Source organism: Mobula birostris, chromosome X (genome assembly GCF_030028105.1).
Source record: "Mobula birostris isolate sMobBir1 chromosome X, sMobBir1.hap1, whole genome shotgun sequence".
Taxonomy (NCBI): domain Eukaryota; kingdom Metazoa; phylum Chordata; class Chondrichthyes; order Myliobatiformes; family Myliobatidae; genus Mobula; species Mobula birostris.
Window position 1 is genome coordinate 79,112,477 of NC_092402.1, and position 16,075 is coordinate 79,128,551.

A 16,075-nucleotide genomic window follows, 5' to 3' on the forward strand; every position below is an offset into this window, starting at 1 on the left:
AGACACTGCCCAGAAGAAGGCAATGGCAAACCACCTCTGTAGAAAGATTTGCCAAGAATAATCATGGTCATGAGACCGTGATCACACCCACATCATATAACATGGCATATGTTGATGATGATGAAAAGGGTGTAAAATTATCCGGAGCAGTGCCACACAAGAGAATGACATCTTTTACTTGAGATATTAAACTGAGGCCCATCCACAAGACCATAAGACATAGGAGCAGAATTAGGCCATTCGGCCCATTGATTCTGCTCTGCCATTCAATCATGGCTGATCCTTTTTTCCTCTCCTCAGCCCCACTCCCCAGCCTTCTCTCCATAACCTTTGATGCCATGTCCAGTCAAGAAGCTATCAAGCTCTACCTTAAGTATACCCAATGACCTGACCTCCACGGCTGTCTGTGGTAATAAATTCCAGAAATCCACCACCCTCTGGCTAAAGAAATTTCACTGTATCCCTTTTTTAAATGGACACTCCTCTATCCTGAGGCTGTGCCCTCTTGCCCTAGACACCCCTACATCTACTCTGTCCAGACCTTTCAACATACGGAAGGTTTCAATGAGATCCCCCCTCATCCTTCTAGATTCCAGTGAGTACAGACCCAGAGCCATCAAACGTTCCTTGTATGATAACCCTTTCATTCCTGGAATCATCCTTGTGAATCTCCTCTGGACCCTCTCCAATGCCAGCACATCTTTTCTTAGGTGAGGGGCCCAAAATTGTTCACAATACTCAAGGTGAGGCCTCACCAGTGCCTCACAAAGCCTCAGCACCACATCCCTGCTCTTGTATTCTAGACCTCTTGAAATAAATGCTAACATTGCATTTTCTTTCTTCTCCACTGAATCAACCTGCAAGTTAACCTTTAGGTTGTTCTGCACGAGGACTTCCAAGTCCCTTGGCATATCAGATTTTTGGATTTTATCCCCATTTAGAAAATAGCCTGCACATTTATTTCTTCTACGAGTTGCATCACCATGGATTGTATTTCATTTGCCACTTTCTTGTCCATTCTCCTAATCTGTCTAAGTTCTTCTACAACCTTCCTGTTTCCCCAATACTACCTGCCCCTCCTCCAATCTTCATATCATCTGCAAACTTGGCAACAAAGCCATCTATTCCATCACCTACATCATTGATATACAGCATAAAAAGAAGTGGTCCCAACACCGACCCCAGCAGAACACCACTAGTCACTGGCAGCTAACTAGGAAAGAATCCCTTTATTCCCACTTGCTGCCTCCTACTAATCAGCCAATGCTCTAACCATGTTAGTAACTTTCCTGTAATACCATGGGCTCTTAACTTGGTAAGCAGCCTCATGTGTGGTACCCTGTCAAAGGCCTTCTGAAAATCCAAATATACAACATCCATTACATCCCCCTTATCTATCCTACTTGTAATCTCCTTAAAGAATTCCAACAGGTTCGTCAGGCAAGATATTCCCCTAAGGAAACCATCCTGACTTTGTCCTATCTTGTGCTGTGTCACCAAGTACTCCACCACCTCATCCTTAACAATTGACTCCAACATCTTCACAACCACTAAGATCAGGCTAACTTGTCTATAATTTCCTTTCTGCTGCCTTCTTCTTTTCTTAAAAGTCGAGTGACATTTGAAATTTTCCAGTCCTCTGGCACCATGCCAGAGTCCAATGATTCTTGAGGGATCATTTTTAATGTCTCCACAATCTCTACTGCTACCTCTTTCAGAACCGTAGGGTGCAGTTCACCTGGTCCAGGTGACTTAAAGTACTCTTAAGTCTTTCTGTTTTTTCAGCACCTTCTCCCTTGTAATATTAACTGTACCCACTTCTCTTCCCTCACACCCTTCACCATCTGGTACACTGCTATTGCCTTCCACAGTGAAGACTGATGCAAAATACTCATTTAGTTGATCTGCCATCTCCTTGTCCCCCGTTATTATTTCTCTGGCCTCAATTTCTAGCAGTCCTATATCCACTCTCATCTCTCTCTTATTTTCCACATACTTGAAAAAGCTTTTACTATCCACTTTGATGTTGTTTGCTAGCTTGCTTTCATATTTCATCTTTTCCCTCCTAATGACTCTTGGAGTTGCTCACTGTAAGTTTTTAAAAGCTTCCCAATCCTCTGTCTTCCCACTAATTTTGTTGTATGCCCTCTCTTTTGTTTTTACATGAACTTTGACTTCCCTTGTCAGCCACTGTTGTACTATTTTGCCATTTGAGTATTTCTTTGCTTCTGGATGAATAATAATGTCCTATTTTGAAACAAAACCAAAGCCATAATTTCCACTTGGCTAACATAACTAGAAATAGATTAATCACTGGTTTGGAGTCTGTGCAAATTGGCTGTCACTTTTTGGAAAGGTGACATTAGGAGCACTTTACAAACTGACTCACTCTGAGCCAATCTGAGAAGGAATGTGAAAATCTCAATCAATTATTGCTGCACTTCAAACAGAGCAGATTTTGATTTTTGTGCCAGATACCTGAGGAGAAAAAAATTGGGGCAGAGGGGATGAAAAATGAACTGTTGATTCACTCCTGCCATTTCAGACTGTTAAGATCTAGGTCGGAACTATCCAAATATTTCTTCATATTGGCAATGATTCATTTCTTCTGTGATTCAGATGGGGCAGGATGCCATGATCAGAGTGCTGCTGGTTCAGGATGCTTTACTGCCACTGTGTAAAACACAGTACTCCTTGGAAGAGATTATGTCCAGACCACTTCCAGAAGGTGTTGACCCTCAGAAATTGGAAACCTACCTCTCCGATGAAGATTTTCAGGTAACCATTGTACAATGTAGTCAATAACTCCAGTACGTTGTGGGGGAGCACTGAAAGTAGCAGGACCAGCTCTTGTACCTCAGAGCAAGAGGATGCAAGGGATTTTGGGCTTGAGTGTCAGAGCAAGCCATTTTTTGAGAAGTTTGTTTGTAGACATCAAGAGTTGGCATTCAAGCCCAATATTTCTCCAATTAATAGTTTTTAAGTGTCCTTTTATTTGTTTTCTATCTAACTACTCTCCCTCATAATTAGTCTACAAAGCAGTTGATTCAGTAACAGCCAGTCACCTCAGCATCCCTGTATCTCCTGCGTTTCCTATTTTTAATCTTCAACAGTGGTATCAGGTGTGGCTATAACAGCTTCAGTCTTAGCTGAGAAACTCCAGTGCATCCATTAATGTACACTGGACTGATAAAGAATTGGAGTGGCGATGCCAAAAATTTGTTTTGGAGCTGCAGAGTTTGGCAGCTGCAAGTGTGCCATCAGTTCATGAGATGGGCCTCTAACCAGGTGGCCAAGGTTGTAGGGCACTGGAATCCAACATTTGAGAGGTGGCTGAATTCAGAGCAGAGAGGGTTTAAAATTCAGCTGAGGAATGTCTAGTAAGTGCTTTTGGTTCAAGAAGCATCATGGAGAATGGAGAAGGGATTGTGGGAGCCAGGGACTGACCTTGGTCCATGGGGCTGAGAGATGTACTGGAGTGCAGGGGAGCTTTGGCTATGATTTCAGTGTGAGTAGGATGGGACCAAGGACCAAGTAGGCCAGGAACACAGAATGCCTGAGGGACTCAGCAAGTCAAGTAGCATGAAACCAAACTATAGCTAAATGCCAAATCTGTCAAGAGTAAGGGAGAAAATCAAAACTTCCTTTGGTATGTTTCATAGAAACATAGAACGTAGAAAACCTACAGCACAATGCAGGCCCTTTGGCCTACAAAGCTGTGCTGATCAGGTACTTAATTTAGAAATTACCTAGGGTTATCCATATCCCTCTATTTTGCTAAGCTCCATGTACCTATCCAGGAGTCTCTTAAAAGATCCTATTGTATTCGCCTCCACTGGCAGCCCATTCCACGCACTCACCACTCTCTGCGTAAAAAAACTTACCCCTGACATCTCCTCTGTGCCTACTTCCAAGCAACTTAAAACTGTGCCTTCTTGTGTTAGCCCTTTCAGCCCTGGGGAAAAGCCTCTGACTATCCACACGATCAATGCCTCTCATCATCTTATACACCTCTATCAGGTCACTTCTCATCCTCCGTCACTCCAAGGAGAAAAGGCTGAGTTCACTCAACCCATCCTCATAAGGCATGCTCCCCAATCCAGGCAACATCCTTGTAAATCTCCTCTGCACCCTTTCTATAGTTTCCACACCCTTCCTGTAGTGAGGTGACCAGAACTGAACACAGTACTCCAAGTGTGGTCTGACCAGGGTCCTATATTTCTGCAACATTATCTCTCTGCTCTTGAGGTTACAGCGAGACATTGATAGGATGCAAAATTGTGCTGAGAAGTGGCAGATGGAGTTCAACCCAGATAAGTGTGAGGTGGTTCATTCTGGTAGGTCAAATATGATGGCAGAATATAGCATTAATGGTAAGACTCTTGGCAGTGTGAAGGATTAGAGGGATCTTGGGGTCTGAGTTCACAGGACACTCAAAGCTGCTGCACATGTTAACTCTGTGGTTAAGAAGGCATACAGTGCATTAGCCTTCATCGATCGTGGAATTGAATTTAAGAGCTGAGAGGTAATGTTGCAGCTAGACTGGATGAACTGGGCTTGTACTCGTTGGAATTTAGAAGATTGAGGGAGGATCTGATTGAAACGTATAAAATCCTAAAGGGATTGGACAGGCTAGATGCAGGAAGATTGTTCCCGATGTTGGGGAAGTCCAGAACGAGGGGCCACAGTTTGAGGATAGAGGGGAAGCCTTTTAGGACCGAGATTAGGAAAAACTTCTTCACACAGAGAGTGGTGAATCTGTGGAATTCTCTGCCACAGGAAACAGTTGAGGCCAGTTCATTGGCTATATTTAAGAGGGAGTTAGATATGGCCCTTGTGGCTACGGGGGTCAGGGGGTATGGAGGGAAGGCTGGGGCGGGGTTCTGAGTTGGATGATCAGCCATGATCATAATAAATGGCGGTGCAGGCTCAAAGGGCCAAATGGCCTACTCCTGCACCTATTTTCTATGTTTCTATGTTTCTATATAGGACCCTCGGCAGACCACACTTGGATTACTGTGCACAGTTCTAGTTACCTCACTACAGGAAGGATGTGGAAACCATAGAAAGGGTGCAGAGGAGATTTACAAAGATGTTGCCTGGGTTGGGGAGCATGCCTTATGTGAATAGGTTGAGTGAACTTGGCCTTTTTTCCTTGGAGCGGCAGAGGATGAGAGGTGACCTGATAGAGGTGTATAAGATAATGAGAGGCATTGATCATGTGGATAATCAGAGGCTTTTTCACAGGGCTGAAATTGCTAACACGAGAGGGCACAGTTTTAAGGTGCTTGGAAGTAGGTACAGAGGAGATATCGGTAAGTTTTTTACGCAGAGAGTGGTGAGTGGGTGGAATGGGCTGCTGGTGACGGTGGTGGAGGTGGATACAATAGGGTCTTTTAAGAGACTCCTGGATAGGTACATGGAGCTCAGAAAAATAGAGGGCTATGGGTAACCCTAGGTAATTTCTAAGGTAAGGACACGTATGGCACAGCATCATGGGCCGAACGGCCTGTATTGTGCGGTAGGTTTTCTATGTTTCTATGATTGTCGATATCTTCAAACTCTTCATAGTACCTAACTTGGTGAAGTAGTGAAATCATTTCATTTTCACTCCCAACTACTTCTGGCATCTTCAAGCCTGAATGCTTAAAACTGCAGTGAGCAAAATAGTTCTGAATTGTCTTACTGCTTATTCCTCAGCAACTATCAGTGACAAAAGTACTTTTTAAACACATACACACACAACTGACTCTATTTAAAAACTGTTTACTCGAAGCATAATGCAGTGTCTAACAGCCACACAAGTGGGCACAGCTACTTAGAAACTGTTTGGCAACAATATCCTGCCTCAATTAAGCAGCATGGTGTACCAAATAAAAGAGGCAATTCTTGGCAATTTTCTCAATTATTTTTTGTTCTTTAAGAATTGTCTCAAATAAGCAGCTGCCACGATTAACCAATGGCCCAATTAACTGGAATCCACAGTAATTTGTTTAAAGTCAAGCACTTGGAAATGTGCCTGAAATACAGTAAATGAAATCTATGCTGATCTTTTCTTGTTCTTTATTATCAGATAACAATGTTTTCACTGTTTGTTTCCTCACTGAAATCTCTTTGTTTTATTTTCTTTCCCAGAAACTGCTGAAAATGCCAAGGGAGGAATTTTACAAGCTTCCCATTTGGAAGCAAGTGAACTGTAAAAAAGCCAAAGGCCTTTTCTAACCAGATACCAGTAGTCTTGACTTGGCTTGTCCAGGAACGTTTACAGTTCCACCCTGGCTCACTACATCAAGTTTTCACTTCCTGGCTGGGGCTGTAGTACAAGCAGTTATGAGGTTCATTCATAAGTTGTTACGTGTCCGTCTTCCATGTATTTAGGCTCTGTATGAGTGCACAAGGCAAGATCCTTATGGACTAGTTCATCTTGTTGACCCCTTTAAAAAGCACCTCCTTTTACAACCAATGCCGGCACTGCCTCCTGTTGGTGGCTTGAGGAGCCAGTTCCCCTGGTTGCCAAGGAGTTAAAATTACTTTCCTCAACCTATGAGTCCCAATCACAAGGGCATTTTAAGCAATTATGTGGGATTTTTCCAATTTGATTTATGAAGTAGTGTTTGGGAGAAGGGAGGGATGGGTTAGGTGACTGGACAGAGAATATTGTGATGAAGTATTCGGAAATGTATCCAACCAATTTTGGCCCCTTTCTGTTAGGTTCCATGGGTTTTAATGTTTTCTGAGTTTTTTTTGCCACTAAGGTTTAATGCTTGCAAAGCCAATTCATTGCCAAATGTGCCACGAAAAGCCCCTTTCCCCACTCTACCCCACCTCCACCTGCCTGGCTTCAGCACATTTCCTCCAACTCCATTGTTTCATATCTGGTATGGTTTATGGCTTTAACATCATCTTATAATCCAAACTGATGGACAATTTCAATTGAGAGGAAGAACAGTTGACTTTTCCAGACCACTGCAGGGCATTGAAAGATCAGAGATGTGCAAGTTAATTACTGTGAGCAGCAAAACCAGTGCTGGAGGATGCAAACACAAAATACAACAAAGAATAAAAAAACTGCTTTGGAAACAGACCTACAAAATCATTTCTTGGCTCAGTCCAATATGAACATGCCTACTTAATGCACAAGGAGATTGAAAAAGGATTGTGGAAACTAAGGGGCTCCACAGGTGATAGCACATGTACTGTTTAGGAAGGGTTGTGTAGTTTCAATTATTTAATTGCATTCTTTATTACATGCTTTACTGCACCCACTCGAATCTCTCCTGCAGCTGATGCACTTGTACGGACATTTCATATAGAAGTGAGGTTCTCTGCTTCATATTAACAATGCATTGTCATGTAAAGTTAATGCCAATACTTAAAACTTCATTGTCTTTTTTAATTGTTGGGAATCTGTATCACAAATGCAGTAGAATTTGAGAGGAATCTGCCCAGCCATCTGTTTGAAATGCCAAGTGGTTGTAATGGTTCAGAACTGTGCCTGGATGTGGCCCCCACTCATCTAATGGTGAGCTAATAAAGCCTTCAAGGACTGACCATCACCCTACAGTGCAGCCAACCTGCAACGGTATTCAGGGCCAATATTTTGATCATATTTGGGATGAGAGTCTTGTTCCCCTCTGCCATTTTAAAAAGTGTATTAGTCTATTTCAAAAACTAGGCTAACAACACCATGAGCATAGTGCAAACAGGAATTGACTATGCCATGTGTTGTTTTTCATATGCTCTCTGTTGCTTCCGGGTTTCATCCCCAAACTGAAAATATCAGATATTTTGTGATTTGTTATTCTGGCCATTAAAAGGTTTCCAGAAGCAGTAAATAATATTTAATGAAGATGATCTTGGTCCTAGTTTCACACAAGCCACACTTATTGTACAGTACACCACACTGTATAATTAATGTAACTGTACCTTGCAGTGACTCTCTCCTACAATTACTTCCAAAGGACTTGTGTTGATTTCAGAGGAAGCTCCTTTTTGAAAATGACTTTTTCTCCATTCTCCTTCCTTCTCTGTTACCACAGGGAACTGCTAGAATTCTCTGTCCTCCTTTGTCCATCTCCACCCCTCCTTTACCATGGGCTATCATTAGAGATCTCCTTCAGCCTTCTCTTACCACTGATGATTGCTGAAGTTCTTCACTTCCACTTCCCAACCGTTTTCTGCAGGAGCTCATTTCTGGAAGTCCTAATCATGACTTTCGATAAAATTGATTGACCTTAAGTTGATTACTTTCCTGTTTTAAAACAAGTGTATCTTTTTTAGAACATAGAACAGTACAGTCCAATACAGGCCCTTTGGCCCACAATGTTGTGCCGACCCTCAAACACTGCCTCCCATATAACCCCCCACCTTAAATTCCTCCATATACCTGTCTAGTAGCCTCTTAAACTTCACGAGTGTAACTGCCTCCACCACTGACTCAGGCAGTGCATTCCACGCACCAACCACTCTCTGAATAAAAAACCTTCCTCTAATATCCCTCTTGAACTTCCCACCCCTTACCTTAAAGCCATGTCCCCTTGTATTAATGCAGAGAAGCAAACACTGCCTCAGTTCATGAGTTATCTCGGAATATCCTAAGTTGGTGGCATTAACTTGCCTTGAAACAGTTCTGAAAGCAACAGCTAATGTATATTATACTTAAGCAGCTTTTAAAATTTAGATTTTTTATACAGTTTATACACCTCCAGAGATAGTATTTTATTCAAAGTATTTTAATTCTCTGAGTCTGATTTTTCCTATTCTGCGCTAGTTTGATGCTCAGAGAACGAGGTAAAAAGAACTAAACCAGAAACTCTGGAATTCCTTCATTCTATCCTTGTTTATCACAAAGCAATATTTTGAAAATGCTTTTTTTTCTTTGAAATATTGGATTTTGCAACTGTGATATCTAGATAATTTGTATGTACAGTTTTAATCTGCTTTTCAGAGTCTCTGGGGAGTCTGTGTCATGCAGTGAAATGGGAATATGCAATGGATTAAAGGTAAATGGACATTCTTTGACATGAGTGAATGCCATGTCTGTGACCAGAGCTACCACTGGGTTTGTTTACTTTTGTAGATTATAGAGTTGGATAGATATTGTCTCCAGATGATATCCCACCTACCCAGAATTAGCCCAGGTTTGCTACTGCCTTGTCTCAGTTGGTAGTTTCTCTGGCTGACTGGTACCATTAGACCTCTTACATATAGAAGCACGTGGTAAGTTGTTTGGCTGTCCAGGAAATTGTTTGTCCCTCAAGCAACCACTGAAATAATTTACCTTTTTTTGCATTTTGTGGGATCTGGTGGTGTCCTGAATGAAATGTGGGGCACACTTCCTCAAGAATGGGTGTTATTCAGGTAGAAAACAACAGGCTATTGCAAGATGTTAAAAATAATACCTAGATTAAGGTAAGATTATGCTGGAAAGATCAGCTGAAGTAGCAATGGCCTCGAATAGCCTAAATTGAACATCTATCGACATGACCATCTGTACCCATACACAAAGGGAGTGGCACTATAAAACTAGGGGTGAAAGGAAGAGGTGGCCTCTGTAATTTATCCCGTAAAACAATCTGAAGAAATAGAGTGCAATACTTGGAGATGGATTCATTTTGTATATGCATTAGCATTACTCGTTCTTAGGACAAAATGTATTTGATTTGTTTAACCAGTTAAGTTTCGGTTAAAGTAAAACAAAGATAAACGGATAAAGGTTAGCATTATTTGTCTCAAATACTTTGAAACATCAAAACGTAAGATGCATCTTTTGCATCAAATCAAATCAGTGAGGATTGCGCTACGCTTCCAGAGCCAACGTAGCATACTCACAACTCTAACCATATGTCTTGAGAATGTGAGAGGATACCAGAGCACCTGCAGGAAACCCACTCGGTCATAGGGAGAACTTACAAACTCATTGCAGACAATTGAATCTAGATTGTTGATTGATGGTATTGTAAAACAATTGTGCTAACCACTATTCTACTTTACCACCATATTTTATTAACTGCTTTAAATTATTTTATTATAAGGTACAAATCAGGGGTACAAACATTTTTGAATAATAAAATCAACACTTTGAACAAATTAAAGTACAATGTAGGATTTTCCATGTTGAATATGACATTAACATGAAGTGAAAATTTACACTAACTTCAGATACATGAACATCTGTTAAGTGTTGTTAAGTTCAAAAGTTTGGAGCTTAACTTCCTCCCTGCTTTGTCCATGTAACCTTCAACAACCAACTGAGTTTGATAAAATGGTACAGGTTTGAATTCTGCACTTTTTCTATCGGTCACTCAAGAAACCAAGAACTCCCAGCCCATCCACATCCCGAACCATTGGTGACAAGCAATCGGCTATCAAACTGAACACAGCATAGTGCTTTGCCAGCTTAGAAAAATTGATAAGTGCTTTATATAGTTTCTTTTCCTTGATTTGAATTTCATTAATTTATTAGTGTTCCTCTTGTTTGTGGGTCTCTTCCATGACAAGACATAGGAGCAGAATTAAGCCATTTAGCCCATCAAGTCTGCTCCACCGTTCCATCATGGCTGATTTATTATCCCTCTCAACCCCATTCTCCTGCCTTCTCCCCGTAATCTTTGACACCCTTACTAATTATAAATTCCACTGATTCACCATCCTCTGGCTAAAGAAATTCCTCCTCATCTCTGTTCTAAATGGATGTCCCTCGTTTCTGAGGTTGTGCCCGCTGGACCTAGACTCCCCCACTACAGAAAATATCCTTTCCACATCCATTCTATCCAGGCCTTTCAATATTCAATAAGCTTCAATGAGATCTCCCCCTTATTCTTCTAAACTCCAGTGAGCACAGGCCCAGAGCTATCAAATGCTCCTCATCTGTTAGAACATAAGTTGATGTTCTATTTATGCAATAACCTATATTCAAATTATAATTTTTAATTGGAATGGACATATAGAGTCATAAATTCATAGAGTCATACAGCATGGAAATGGTCAAACTAATTGCTCCAGGTCATGCAAGATTCCCATTTAAGCCAGCCCCATTTGCCTACGTTGGCCCATATCTCTTTAAACCTTTCTTATCCATGTACCTGCCCAAATATCTTTTAAATGTTGGCAATCTCCTTACTTCAACCACTTCCTCTGGCAACTCATTCCATTTAATGGTTATTATTTGGTATTATAGGCTGAGTCAAGATTTTCACTACCCAAACCCATTGCAAATCTTCCCCCACTGAACCTTTCTCCAGAGTTCTGTCACCACTATTAGTCTGAGAGTTGAGCTGACCCAAAAAGCAATCTGAAATGCTGACACTCACTTTTTAACTGGCTCTGTCCCATTTCATGGGGATATTATGATCCCAGCCTGTAGATGTAAACCACTTTCTGTGCCAGTGGTCATGAGCTAAATGGTGTCCCTTTCATTTAAGTTATTTCAGTGTGCATAGAAAGGGAGTCAGAATGCAGAAAGGAAGGTTGCAGGCATAAAAGCCTGAGCAGCGATTTGGGTACAAATGTCTAGTCTCATCTCAGTGTAGTGCTGACCTGCGAGATGCACTGGTGGACATGCCAGCTTTTGGATGAGGCATTACAAATAAGGTATTGCCCGTTCTTTTCATTGGATGTAAATGTCCCATGGCACATATCAGAAGTACCAAAGGTATGAAATATCCTTTGTTCTGCCTAAGAATGTATCTAGTCTTTATCGCAATGCTGTATTACTTCAATACACTGTGTGTTACTTCAATACATAGCGAGTGAACTTCAACAGTTCTTCATTGGCTGTGAAGCATTTTGGGACATTATGGGTTACAGAAGGTACCATAAAATTGCAACATTTTTTTATTAACTGGATTGCAAAGAAATTTATTTAGACCTTACAGGAATCATTTATGCACCAAAGTTGATATATTCCAGGGGGAAAAAGATATCTATTAGAGAAAAAATGGAAAGACAGCAGCTTTTACCAAGACAAACAGTGTGAAAAAATACAGTGTGGAGGACAATTAATAGTTTTTTTGGTGCACAAATTCAATTTCAATCACTCAAGGAAACTTGGGAGGCTAACTGATGTCTAATTGAATGGTATCACCCAATCACTTTCACCATACAGAAGGAAGGAGTATTTTCACTGCATGCAGCCATTACCTTCACTGTCACCAAGTCTACATCCCAGCACTCCCTGCCCAACAGGGCCATGGGACTACTTTCACCAGAAAGACTGCTGTGGTTCAAGGCGGCCATTTACCACCACCTCACAAGGAAAATTCCAAATAGCCAATAAATAGTGTACTTGGTTGGCAGTCTACGTAATAATTTTTTTAAATGCTCCAATTGCCATACTAATGGGTTAAAATACACACACTAATAAGGTGTACATATTAGTTTTAAGAACAATAGCATTTCTTAAACCTGTGCCCATAAGCGGGACATTACAAAGGAAACAGATTACCAGTTAGCACTAATTGCTCCCACTTTCATACTTCTAAACAATTGGAACACATTAATTGATGGTGCTGTGATTGAGGGCAGATCCTATGTTAACTATTGTCTCAAAATAAACATCACAGACTCCTTCTCAGATTAGAATATATTAGGTGCAATACAAAATTCAGGAATGAAGAGTTAGCTCCCACAAATATAAAATAGAGAACAGCTGAGAGAATTGTGCATGACTTGAGGTTCTTTGATTTCCTCTTTTTAACATATATGATTAGAAATTGCACCTTATGATATTACTCACATATTGGTTGAATAAAATTCCAACCTCAGATCCGCTATCTTGCCATTTTGTTTAAAATAAACAGAATATCATCTTTGCTAAAAGTAGTGAGTATGTAAAAACAAATAATTGGATTAGAAGTAGGCCATTCTGCATCTTCTACTAGCTCCATAATTCAGTATGACACCGACTGTTCTGGACTTTGGACTTAGAGAGTTTTACCTCCATTTTGTTTCTGTCAGTTTCCATAACCCTGGTTTCCTATGTCAAAAATCAATCTACGTCAGCCATGAATATGTTTAATAATTCAATATCCACAGTTCCCTGGATAAAGAATTTCAAAGATACTCCACTTTTTGACAGAAGTTTCTCATCTTTTTTCACCTCAACTGCCAGATCAATGTTCTGAAGCAATGGTGCCTAGTTTTATGTTCCCTCAGCATAAGAGGAGCTATCCTGGCAAGCTACAATATATTTAAAATAAATCCCCTCTAGTTCTTATAAACTCCAGAAAATATAAGCCATGTTCCTCATAAACACCCAACAGTGGTTAATTCACTCATCTCAGGAATCACCCTTGCAAATCTTTGTTGCTCCAGCTTCAAAATATGTCTTTCATTGACCAAATCCAAGTGGATTGTTCCCTGGTGTGATCTCATCAACACCTAGTGCCCTTGTAGCAAGACTTTCCTACTTTTGTCTTCCATCAACACAACGTTCACAAACCATTTCACTTGCTCATACTCTCCATTAACATTTTGTGGTCCAATCTCAACACAAACCTGTAATACATGTTTCATGCCACTAATAATTGTGAGAAATCTCCAAATCACTTAAAATCCTTTAGAGAGTTTGAAGCAATCTTGGGCCATCAGATGGCAAGAAGTAAACTCTCTACTCATTATCAAGGAGAGATGCAAGTAGTTTACAATTATCCTGTTCAATGTAAACCACTCACAGCCACTACATAATAAACTACAGAAAGATCACTCTCTCATTTTAGGACTTTCTATTTCCTTACTAATTTAGTCATAGAGTCATAGAGAAGTACAGCACAGAAGCAGATCCTTTGGTCCATCTAGTCCATGCTGAAACCATTTAAACTGCCTACTCCCAACAACCTGCAACTGGACCATAGCCCTCCTTGTCCCTACTATCTACGTACCTATCCAAACTACTCTTAAACATTGAAATTGAGCTCACATGGACCACTTCCGCTGGCAGCTCATTCCACACTCTCACGACCCTCTAAGCGAAGTTTCCCCTCTTGTTTCCCTTAAACTTTTCATCTTTCATCCATAACCCATGACCTCTGGTTGTAGTTCCACCTTACTTCCATGGAAAACGCCTACTTGCATTTACCATATCTATACCCTTCATAATTTTGAATACCCCTGTCAAATCTCCTCTCAATCTTCTACATTCTAAGGAATACAGTCCTAACCTAGTCAATCGTTCCTTATAACTCAGGTCCTCCAGACCAGGAAACATCCTTGTAAATTTTCTCTGCAACTTTTAACTCTAGGAAGGCAATATGAGAAAATGATATTTCTAGGAATATATGCAGTAAGCTAAGAGACGATAGATTGTAAAAGCAATACACAGAAACATGAGATTGAATGGAATGTAAAGATACAGCTATCAAAAATGCTCAATAAATTTTTCATAAACTAATAAAAAATCAAGTATAATCAAGGACTATGATTGATTTTGTGTCCAAAAATCAACAGTAGAACACAGTGTTCATTAGCTTTAAGTAACACACTTCAGAGATTGATTAAACCATGCTATGATGTTTATAGAAAGGTTCTAAGTTAAAGTTGAGCTATTTGAGCTGAGAGAGTCCATGCTGTCTCCTACTCCATTGTCAGCCCAGCCTAGGGGCTAAATTGCAGACTGCTCCTGGCAGAAGTTGTCACATCCCATGAGGTTTCTCTCAGACTCACTCGCCAGAGCTGCCTCCCTCAGCACTGACATATGTTCCTCAGCCGAGGACAGGGATTGGTCAATCCAGTCGAAGCTTCCAGTCATGTGACAGGCATTCCTGGTAACCAATACAAGATGGCTGACAGAGAGCAAGAGGGCAGTGGTTCTGCAAGAAAAGGTAGTGTATTGTCACACAGAGAAATATGAATAAAAGGAAGACCTCAATCATTAAACATTTTGCATATGATCTTCTCTTAAACATCCAGGTAAGATCAGTGGCTAGGGTTAGAAAAGTGCAAATGAGCTTATGTGGTGTTAAGTGGACTTTTAAGGAGAGTTCAAAGACACCATCTCAAATTTTTCAAGCCCAATTATTTCTAATTCAGAAAAACAATTTGATTTTAGCCTAATTTTTGACTTTTTGCCTTTACACTCTTCATCAGCATATATTATTATTATTATATATTGGTACAAATTTCATTAGTATAGCAAATCTGATATTTCTGATCTCTAATGAGGCCCACAATAAGGATACATTTACTCAAAATTACAGTGTGAAATTTTGCTGTTTGACCAATTCCAGCTCCCTATACAATGGGAAAGCAAATGAGCAGGGATCTTGGACTTGTTTGGGGGAATACCCAACTGAACAGTAGTGGTGAAGGTCAGAAGCTGACAGCTTGCTTACACTCAGCTAAGAAGCTAAAATGTGGAGCCCTTTATTACTAGGAAGAACAATTCATTGGTTTCCAACTGTTCTCTCAGAGACCCAGTAACATGTTGTACAGAAATCTGGTCCAATATACTGTGGTCTCAGATCCAGCATTAGGTTGTTAAAAAGGACCAATATAAAAGTGAATTAAAATGCTAATTTGACAGTTTTCTCGTGGTGGAATCAAATGCAAAGTTTTGGGAGACAACCCTGCTTTCTTCTCCTATGTTTCCTCATTCATAAGCAAAATGAACTACAGAAGGGTTACTGGATTCTTTGCCAAAACAGAAGTACCCGAGAAATACTCTAAGGTCCGGCCAACACTGTACTTAATGACTTCTCAGTCTTGTCAACCCATTGATTTCCTGTCCCTTTTTTGAACCTCTGCTTGCAACTTCTTTATGTTACGCATTTGAGAAGAGCTCAGTGTCTGGAGAATCCATCACTTTTGAAAGTTCAAAGTTAATTTATCATCAAAGTACATATATGTCACCATATACAACCCTGAGATTCATTTTCTTGCAGGCATACTCAATAAATCCAATAACCATTATAGAATCAATGAAAGACCACACCAACAAGGTGGACAACCAGTGTGCAAACAACAAACTGTGCAAATATAAAAGAAAGAATAATTATTATTATTATTATTATTAGTAAATAAACAATAAGGTTGTGGGAACAGTTGGATGATCTGAAGACACGACAGTAGTGATGAGAAG

The 16,075-nt window shown here is 40.4% G+C and overlaps 2 protein-coding genes across 6 annotated transcripts in view; one reads left to right on the plus strand and one right to left on the minus strand.

The window, feature by feature from the left end:
• The window catches only part of LOC140191884 (supervillin-like), a 263,570-nt gene extending 253,545 nt beyond the window's left edge, over nt 1–10,025 (plus strand). The window contains 2 exon segments of the mRNA XM_072249701.1: nt 2,620–2,778; nt 6,136–10,025. Of these exon segments, the coding sequence (XP_072105802.1) occupies nt 2,620–2,778; nt 6,136–6,222 (246 nt within the window). The 3' untranslated portion in view covers nt 6,223–10,025.
• The window catches only part of tmem98 (transmembrane protein 98), a 65,513-nt gene continuing 59,438 nt past the window's right edge, over nt 10,001–16,075 (minus strand). For all 5 annotated transcript variants that reach the window (XM_072249705.1, XM_072249706.1, XM_072249703.1 and 2 more), the window contains one exon: nt 10,001–14,807. In XM_072249705.1, the coding sequence (XP_072105806.1) occupies nt 14,600–14,807 (208 nt within the window). In that variant the 3' untranslated portion in view covers nt 10,001–14,599. The remainder of the gene's footprint in view (nt 14,808–16,075) is intronic.